Genomic DNA, 10996 nt, shown 5'->3' on the forward strand with positions numbered 1-10996 from the left:
AACTCTTTAAGAAGTTAACAAAGAATATATTCTTCACATTTAAAGCATGGGAACATTCACATCACATGAACACATTTATGCATTATATACCTTAGATCTGACTAATACAGATTAAACACACTTATTAAATCTTTACACTGAAAGTCAAATGGACATGCTTCTTAGCACTTCACACTGACTGTATTATTCACATTGAAAGTGAACACATTCATAGTATAAACAGCACATTTTGCTGTTTCTTGAATTTTGGCCACCTTTATTGTCCCCAGAGTTGATTTTTATGAAAACTTACAGATTTCAAATCTATAAAGGTCAAATTAAAACTGTTAGCTTTTACACAAATTATGACTGTCCTGCATTTCTTTAGTTCTTTCCACCACAAGGAACAATTTTGTCTGTATCAAAATGTTATGAAAAGTACTTGTTTACAGAAGAGACAACAGATCTTGAGATGCATTATATATATAATGCAAAAAATTATTTGATTTTGTGTATTTAACACATAAATTGCTAGCTATAAAATTATATTTAATTTTATTCAAAAAAAATGTGAAATGTTATATGAAATGTTATTTCATATATATGCCTATAACTATGAAATTATAATAGGAGGGTCAGCAATTCTATTTTAAAAATGTTCAAAAAATATATAAAAAACAAAACACATGAGAAGAAACACCCATAAAGTGCCCTACAAAGCATTTGGACACCTAAGTCATCCTTCAAATGTATGAATTTATTTAATTGTGTTATCATTAAATGCATTCATAGAAATATCAAAACAAGTTTTTATTTATATCTTTATTTTTTACGTCAATCCAAGTTGCAGCTGTTAAAAAAATAAATAAATCAACTAAATCCAAAGTGATTTTAGTGGAAGTATATGAAATTAGTTTCAAATGTGTAGTTGTAGGCTATATGTTTTATTATTTGCTTAGAAATGTAGTTTGTTTTTTGCCACTTGGTTTGATAATTTGACATAGCCTACATTTTTAAAGGTGGGTTAAGTGTCCAATTTTTGGGACTCACTAAAGTCTGCTTAGAGTAAATGATAAACTTCTACACTAGACTAAAACTCAGGAGACATCATTTGACTGTTCATAAGACCTCCTGTCCCGATAGGAGGGTCTGAGGGGGGCATCGCCCCGCCCCCGTTACCATGACAACTAGATGATCAGCGGCAATCTGATCCACAATGGGAGGAGCGGCTGTCCAGGTGCTGCAGCCCAACAGAACCAAGCCGAGGTCTCAGACGATCATCAGGAGGAGATAGTGGCCGGAGGAAAGTAGCGAGCGTGCGTGCGTGCGAGGCAGGGCGCGTTCACAGTCGGGTTATTGTTCTGATTTAACCGCGATCTTCTCACGAAGAGTCTCCACTTGCATCTCATGGGTTTGGAAATACTGCGCTTTTGATATACAGCGGATATAATGTTCAAGAAGAGCAAGAGCAAAGTTCTGGTGGATGAAGCGTCAGAGGAGGACGACGTGGCGTGGCATCACGAGCGCGCGAGGAAGGTGAGCTGGGATGTTGCCCGTGGGCTTCAGTTCAAACTTCAGTGATCAGATGTGATCGTGTCTCATAGTTTGGTTGTTTCATATTTCTGCATGTGTAACGTTACTAAGTTAACTGTACTGTTTATAAAGCGTACGCGCCCCCGAGTGAGTCGTAAAGTCAGATTATGACAACAATAGCGAAACCATTAGTTTTGAAATTATTTATAATTGAATCCACTTGTTTTGAAATCGCTCTTGTATGACAATATGAAGTTTTTGAGGACGATAAAAAGGTTATTTCAGTGTATGCATAATACTAATACGGGGAAATTGTGTATGCATGCAAGTATAGGGGAAAAGAGAGCATTTGAGAATTATCTTTAAAGTACTGAGTAACTGTTACAGTGTGTTTACGTGCTTTTTTGCGTCATAACTCGGTTATGTCATATTTAATAGGAGTGACATGCACAGATTAGGCCATATTTTGGCTTAGAAATCAAAATGGAATCATTTGGCCTGTATTAATCGGAATTGTGGCTCATGGAAACATCATATTTAGAATTCTAGCCTACATCATAACTGAATGTTTCTTTGTAAGCTTGTCATCGGCCATTACTGTCAACTAGGAATATGAGTATTCATATGAGTACTGTCAACATGGAATGAGGTAATAGGACTATGAATATGGCAAAATGTGCTTATGAGTATGATATTATAGAAGAATAGAGCCCATATGAGTATGATGTTATAGAAGAATAGTAGAGTCCACATTCTCAAGGATGAGGATGAGTGACAGTATGCTAGTGTTCATCAGTCATTTAGGCTATGCTCCAACAGAAGAAAAAAAATCATGCTTTTGTAAATCATTTGCATCACATACTGTCATATTCATGAGATTAAAAAATGAAATTATGACTTTAAAAGTTGAAAATGGCTAAATAAATGTTGAGATTGACATAAAAAGTCATAATTTTGACTTGTCTCATAATTGTTATTCTTTTATCTCATAATTATAACTTCGTAATAATAAAACTTTAAAACTTAACTTAAAAGTTAAAAAGTCAGAATTAATATTTAGCGTATGAGATTTAAAAATCTAAATTATGAGATAAAGACTGAGACTATCATCATAATAGTGATTTACCAAAGCATGATTTATTTTTTCTTATGTGGTGGAAATGGGAATCCATAGTCATAAGTGAGCACATAACATATAATGCATGATGTTGTGTATTCCTGTTCTGATTTTCATGGATAAGAACATAAATTGATCTTAATTAAATGTGGTTCTGCTGTGGCTGAGTTTCAATACAGATTCATGGCATTCCGTGCCGTCCTCCCTTTCAGATGTAATGTTCTGTCAGCTGTTAGTCTGCGGGAGTCCGATAAGGTCCCTACAGCGTAACAGCAGGAGACGGTTGCAGATAAGCTTTCTTTCTCTCCCCCTCAAACTCTTTTTTTTTTTTTTTTTAATGTAATTTCAGAAGCTTGCAGTGAAAAGTTAAAGCTTCTCACTGCGTTCTGTGGCCAGTGTGATGACCTTGTCTAGGCCTCAGTCACATTCTTCCCAACAGAATCTGTTCCACAAACATGTTTTGGGTCTGAGGGTACATTTAAACGACAAGATGTACTAAAAACAGAAAAGTTTTTCCTTTGCGCTTTTCGCATACAGGAGACAACGAGGTCAATACGATCCTTGTTCACACTGATCTGTGAAAACAACTAAAAACACTGTATTATTCATGCCAGGCCAGTAGTTGGCGATGTTACTTTGTAAAGAAAACACTACGTGCCTATAGACTGAACACGTAATGCGTATGCGCATGACGTCACCGTTTTCACAATTTAGCGTTTTTGTAGTTTACACGTCGGAGGCGATAACGGTACTGTTTCCAAAAGCTTGCACTTTGAAACACGTTTTCAAAGGTTTGTGCTTTCAGGCCTTTAAAACGCTGTTGTCATGTAAATGAATGGCCAAAACGCATGAAATACTTTGTGAAAGTTGTCATTTGATAGAAGACCTGCTTATGAGAATCCAGATTTTTTTTTAACAGGCCTACTATATGCAGCAATCAAATATATTACCCTAACTGCTACTTATTAAATTAATTTATGTGACAACTGAGGTGATGAGGGGAATGATTATCAGGTGTACAAAAAAGAACCATGGTATTACTATGGTATTCTCAGAAGTGCCATGCATGGAGTACCAAGTAAATACCATGGTTTATTTCAACGTACCATAGTATTTAATATAAAGTTCATATACCATAGTAATCATTTTATTCCATCACTGTACCATGGTACTGCTGCAGTACTTTTTTTGCAAAACAATTAGTAAACACCATGGTAATTTATGGTTTTAATTAATGTTTTGAAAAGATAAAGGAGATTTCAGCAATGTTAAACAGAATGAATGACCAAAAACACAGTATTACCATATTTAAAAAATATAAAAAAAACATTGTGCCATGTCCAAAACCATGGAAATACCATGGTACTTTGGTATATATCGTGGTACTGAATGTTTACATTGGGATTTACAAAAAAAGCCCCTGACAACACACCTATGGTGCTACCATGGTTTTTGGATGTGTACCATGGTTTTCTTGGAGCACCATCATGTAAATACCATGGTATATTAATTTCTGGACCATAATATATTTCATATTAGTAGTAACATGGTATTACCATCTGTACTTTTTCTAAGGAAAAACTTCAAACTTTTCTTACTTCAAAGAAAACCATGGTACTACTATAGTACACCATGTGCAAAACCACTGTACTGTGCTTAAAAACATAAAAATACCATGATAAACCATACTGGCTACAATTTGTAGACCATGGAATTTCCTTGACTACCATAGTATTTCCATTTGATACTGTACCATGGTATTGCCACAGTACTTTTTTTGTAAAGGCATGCAAGGTACAGAGAATATACCATGAAATCGCACTATTGCTGTGGTAAATAACCATTATTTCCACAGTACCATTTCCAAAAACATGCTAGTACTTTTGTTATTCACTCTTATTGCTCATTCAGTGGTGGTACTAGGCTTGTGGTCGTGGAAGAGGGGAAGTAATGTTCTAATGTTGTTCAGTCTACAAAGGGATATTTCAGTGAGATCCGCTTCCTTCGGCCGCTAGTGAGTTTGTTCACCCAGAACTTGGTATGTAAAGCAGGAAGCCCAACGGATGAGGACAAACGAAACCCTAAACTTCCATACAGCTCCAGTTCAGTTCAGGTCCTCTAGTAGAGTTTTGATTTTCCTCCTATAAACAGGTTTTCATTGAGATGAATGTCCTCTCTGTTCCAGGAGTTTATATCAAGCTATTTCATGAGCGTTGGTTTTATTTTAAACCATGTCAGGTTGCCAGTTGGTAAACATCATTATTTTGAGGTGCCGTCTTGTTGATACTGTGGTTAATGTTCCTTCATAAATCAGTTGAAGGCGGAATAAATGGACTCTTCTACTCTGACCCCATGTTCTTCAATCAAAAGCTTTTTTTTTCAGGAAAGTTAGGCCTGAGCTGTCCCTAATATGCCACGAACATAAGAAATGACAAAGTCCAGAGGGTAAAATATCCGAAAACATTCCTCACTCCTTCACTTATAAATGAGCACTCGGGAGAGTATTCGTACTGTAATCAGGCCAAGTGCTTTGGTAAGTTGGGGTGGAGGGAAGTGGCATTGATACAATGAGTCAGAGGGAGTAAAATGAAGGAGGCAGAGGATTGTGGGTAGTGGGAGGAATGACATGGACAATGCAGAACAGGTTGATCTTTCTCTCTCTTCGTATGAATAATATTCTGCCTTCAAGTCATATCAGAATTATAATGTTTGCTCTTTGAGCTCTGGACTTTTTGTGTTGGCGGAAGAGTCAGGGTATATATTTTATATGTATTTACAATTTATACACTGCCCAGCCTAAAAAAAAAAAAGTCATTGTTTGGATTTAAATAGGCAAATGCTTAAGAGTCTATAATCGGATTATTCTTGCAGTGATTATTATTTTTCTAGCATGTTATATTTTTAGGAACAGTTCTTCTAACCCTAATTGATGGAGTGTGTAGCTTTTCATTTCTTAACCCTTAAATGCATGAATGTTTCACCAATCGTTATTACATATTTGGGTCTTTAGCGACCCGGATCGATATCTAACAGGAATGGATCTCTACCTGTTGCGATAATATAATATAGAGTAACAATTACTGAAGAATAAAATAAAGCATATTTTGTTACATTTTGGAGCTTGGAAGGGTTCAGTTTGCGCAGATGTTTTATACCATCATCACTGTCCTCGTAATAAATTTCCCAGTACATTAGCATCTGGCTCATATTCACAATCTCAAACATATTCTTAAAACTAAAATTGTCAACTTAAAAATATCTTAAAAAGCAATATTTTGACCCTATACATTTGTACAATTACTTCAGAAATCATTCTAATAAGCTGATTTGCTGCTCAAGAAACATTTTTTATTAATGTTGAAAACAGTTTTTTATGTGTTGAAAAAACAAAAAAAAATTCCCCCCGGCATTCTTGGATGAAATAGAATTATTTTGTAGTAATATAAAAGTCACCACTGTCACTTTAGATTATTTTAATGCACCCTTGTTTTTAAATAAAAGTAATTGTTTCTCTCAAAAAGTCTTACTGACCCGACTCCCAAGGCAAAGATGGCAGATTTCTCCAGTATTTATAGACCTCTGAATAATAGACCTCTATAAACTACAGATTTATAAGAGTGGCAGCCTTGGGTGACAAACCATTTCCCATATTTCATAATGGCAGATGAAGTATCAAAATGACTTGTGTGCTCTTCTTGATGAAGTATAGCAATAAAACTTACACTGATTTATAAGGGTGACAGTCTTGGGTGACGAACCTACATTTCCCATAATTCCTTATGGCAGATAAAGCATCAGTTACACACCTAATGTGCATCCTTTGCTCTTCAGTTTGTTGCCTAGTGCTAAAAGTTTCTTTGTGGGGAAGTGCAAAAGAGAGGTGAGTAGGAACTTTCCAGGAGCCGGCACTGGTGCAGGTGGAGCAGGAAGGAAGGGGAAGAGGTCAGACCCTTAACAGGAAGTTGAGTGCCAGAGCAGTTATGATAGATCACCCAAAATAGTTATGGATTACATTTAATAATGATAGATCTGATTATCACCTCAGAATTGAGGGATATTCTAGGAGTCTTCTACTTCATACCATTATGACTGTGTTTGAGCTCATTGTCAAGACGTCCCCAAATAAGATCTTGTTAGCGTGCTAAAAATATTCCTTGCATTTTTGTGTGTTTTCGTTACATTACATTAGCATGTGTTTAAGTGTGTGCGCATGTTCTCATTGTTTTGTGCTCCTTTGCTTTTCAGGATAAAGACTCAGAGGGAACAGAGGAAGTTCTGAGCCCCTCAACAAAGGTAAACACACACCAATGCACACACGCATAACGCCTTGTTCAACAGAAATGCTCAAATTTGTTGACAGTGAATACCATACCAGAAACAATACCATAGCAACACTGTCAGGATGTGACGCAAAAAGCCCGATATAAAACACTGAATTGTTTTATTGTTTTTTCACTGAATTTTGTTTTCTTTTGCTTTTTGTTAGTTCTTTGTGAATGGATTTATAGCAAGATTTATAGTTTGATGGTACAGTGTAGAGTAGAAAGTGTGTGTGTGTGTGTGTGTGTGTGTGTGTGTGTGTGTGTGTGTGTGTGTGTGTGTGTGTGTGTGTGTGTGTGTGTGTGTGTGTGTGTGTGTGTGTGTGTGTGTTGTGCATAATATGTTAAATGTACAGAGAGGATGTGACACATTCTTTCAGAACAATCTGGACAATAGCATAACAGTCTTGACTCTTGAGACTAGCAAACATTCAGTGGCCTGCTTTCCTTCAGTGGACTGCTGTTAAATGTCACGTCATATTTTATATGATCAAATAAACTATTGTGTGACCAGAATTAAAAAGAGTTTTTTGCCTTCTGTGCAATCATGGGTTAACGTGTTTTGATGCTGGCATGAGCAGCTGGTAAATGCAATAAATAAAATATTTGTTTATCCGTTGACAGGTATCCAAAGTTACTGTATTATGATGTTTATGATATTTCCAAGTAACATAAATCACAAATATTTCATTTCTGTAAGTAAAATTCCCATTAATTTTCTCTATAGAAAGATGAGTGATGCAAAGCTGAATTTTCAGCATCATTACTCCAGTCTTCAGTGTCACATGATCCTTCAGAAATCATTATAATATGCTGATTTACTGCTCAAGAAACATTTATTATCAATGTTGAAAAAATGTTTTTGCTATACTTAAAGGGATACTCCACTTTTTTTGGAAATAGGCTCATTTTACAACTCCCCCAGAGTTAAGCCGATCTCCGGGTCTGGCGGTACCACTTTTAGCATAGCTTAGCATAGATCATTGAATCGGACAGGACCATTAGCATCTCTCTCAAAAAAATGACCAAAGAGTTTCGATATTTTTCCTATTTAAAACTTGACTCTTCTGTAGTTACATCGTGTACTAAGACCGACGGAAAATGTAAAGTTGCGATTTTCTAGGCTGATATGATAGGAACTATACTCTCATTCCTGCGTAATAATCAAGAAACTTTGCTGCCGTACCATGAGTCCAGCAGGCGTAATGATATGACGCAGCGCCTGAAAATAGTCCCCAGCTCGGTAACTTCCAAAGTGACCGGGACTAAGTTTGTCTAACCTATTAGACCTATTTTCAGGCGCTGCGTCATATCATTACGCCTGCTGGACTCATGGTACGGCAGCAAAGTTTCTTGATTATTACGCAGGAATGAGAGTTTCCAAAAAAAGTGGAGTATCCCTTTAACATTTTTGTGGATACCATTTAGGCTATACTATTCAAACATTTGTGGTAAGGTTAAAAAAAAATAGAGAAATTAATACTCATCAAGGACACATTAAATTGATCAAAAGTGACATTTATAAGGTTACAAAGGATTTCTATTTAATAAATGTAATGAATAAATGCTGTTCATTGAACTTTCTATTCATCGGAGAATCCTGAAAAAGTATCACCTTTCCACAGAAATATTAAGCTGCAGAACTATTTTCAACATATTGATAATAATAAGAAATGTTACCCGAGCAGCGAATCAGGATCTGAAGGATCATGTGACACTGGATTACTTGCGTAATGATGCTGAAAATTCAGCTTTGCCATCATAGGAATACATTTCATTTTAAAATATATTCAAATAGAAAACGGTTCTTTTAATTTGTAATAATATTTAGCAATATTACTGTTTTTACTGTAATTTGATTAAATAAATGCAGCATTGGTGAGCATAAAAGACTTGACATACTGTATATTTCATGATTACTTCATTTGCTAGTCTTAATAGGATTGTAGTTTCATATTCCTCAATGGTTATAACTTCTGGTTGGAATTAGAACTCTTTATTGAGTTCAACGATGGCCCTGGATATAGAGGTTTTGCCAATGAAGATTTGTAGGAACTTTAATTTTGTTTTATTTTTGGAATTGATGATTTATGTGATTGGTTTAAAGAATTGCTTACGAAACTGAGCGCCCAGGAGCAAAACTGCCAGCCTTTAATGTGCACTTTACATTAGTTGAAATCAATGCTTGGTTTGGACTCGAATGTTTTGTCTTCTGAAAGTTACAGTATGTTTTCATAGCACAATGAACTCTTTTAATCTCAAAGGATCATGAGAAATAAATTTTCCTTGATATGACCCCTTTAAAGAGACTAACCGAAAAGGGAATTTCACAGAGACTTCTGCTGTGTCCTCCAGCGATGGCAGGAGCTCAACCTCAAGTTAAAGCGACAGTTGTTTATTTCCACTGCGTGCTTTAACAAACTAAGCCGAGATAGGGAGGACAAGAAAGATGAAGCGATAGACGGAAGCCAAAAGAGAGCGTTGTGTTTTATTTGAGGTCAAAGACGAGCCCGATCCTAACGTCTGTTTATCTGTGATGGAATGAGTAATGTGCTCTAAGGCTCCTAATGCTCATAAATGCTAAATAAATGTGCTGGAACTGCTAATAAGAGCCGGTCCCGACATAACAAGCGTTTATGTGTTCGCGCATAATCAGATGGCATGTTTTAGCACAGTGGAGTGAGGGAACACAAAGGTCTTTGGTTTGAAACAAGACAGGGAGTGTCGAATAAAATGAACCACGTGCTTTTACCTTTTTTAGTGTTTGGTAATTTTGTGGTGAGTTTAAGTCCTTCAGACTTGCAGCAACAAAAATTTAATATCTGTATAACACACACAAATGAATACGATTTAACTTGTAGATCTTTACATATTAAGAAAAGATGCTTTTGAGTGAATCTCACAGAGAAATTCCTGTCATATTTCACCCTAAAATAAAAAAATAAAAAAATGAGAAATTATGTTTGCATTAAAAAAATGAATCCCGTTTTGGAACCATTACCATTATTTGCATTACAAAATTTTCATGACTGTAAAGTGTAATGAAAATCATCCTATCTGGACTACAATCCAATAATAAAGTTTACTTGTTAAGGTTAAAACATTCTTCATTGGATGTTAGAATGTTTTTTGCTATTTAGCAATTTATATTTTATTAAGCAAGCACATTTTACACTTGGTTTTTAAATGTTTAGCAGAAATTTCCCCAAAAATCTAATTCGATTACTCTAATGAAAACAATCCAGTGCAACAATAACACCATGAACCACTGAGAAATTTTAATGAGCATTTTTTTGTGGATTACAGTAATGAGCAGGGTTACCAAAACTGAAGCTAAAAAAAAATATTATTATTTTTTTAAAAATGTGTTACTTAAAATAATTGTTAACTGAAATAAAATAAAATATAGAAAACTTCAACTTATTTTATTTCAGCTATTTGCCAAGGCAACATTTTATAAAATTAATAGAAACTATATAGAAAATTAAAAATGACAACTGATTCAAAATAGTAATAAATATTATAACAGTATCATAATGATAATAAAGTAACACTGGTAATAAGATTTGTTCTCTCTCTCTCTCTCTCTCTCTCTCTCTCTCTCTCTCTCTATCTATCTATCTATCTATCTATCTATCTATCTATCTATCTATCTATCTATCTATCTATCTATCTATCTATCTATCTATCTATCTATCTATCTATCTCTCTCTCTCTCTCTCTCTCTCTCTCTCTCTCTCTCTCTCTCTCTCTCTCTCTCTCTATCTATCTATCTATCTATCTATCTATCTATCTATCTATCTATCTATCTATCTATCTATCTATCTATCTATCTATCTATCTATCTATCTATCTATCTATCTATCTATCTATCTATCTATCTATCTATCTATCTATCGATGGATGGATGGATGGATGGATGGATGGATATTTCATCCAAAATATAATTTCTTAAAAAAATTATTTTCGATTTTGCTGTGAAATATGACCCAACAGTATGATGATAAAATAGTTCTTTTTTTTCTTTTGGTCAAAGGGAAGAACATTC

At 35.0% G+C, this 10996-nt stretch overlaps 1 protein-coding gene across 1 annotated transcript in view; it reads left to right on the plus strand.

The window, feature by feature from the left end:
- Positions 1–1066: 1066 nt before the first annotated feature.
- LOC311073822 (testis development-related protein) overlaps positions 1067–10996 on the plus strand; it is a 14952-nt gene continuing 5022 nt past the window's right edge. The window contains exons 1-2 of the mRNA XM_084099832.1: positions 1067–1515; positions 6875–6922. Of these exons, the coding sequence (XP_083955958.1) occupies positions 1429–1515; positions 6875–6922 (135 nt within the window). The 5' untranslated portion in view covers positions 1067–1428. The remainder of the gene's footprint in view (positions 1516–6874; positions 6923–10996) is intronic.

The sequence above is a fragment of the Abramis brama genome, assembly GCF_963993115.1.
Source record: "Abramis brama genome assembly, chromosome: 22".
Classification (NCBI taxonomy): Eukaryota; Metazoa; Chordata; class Actinopteri; order Cypriniformes; family Leuciscidae; genus Abramis; species Abramis brama.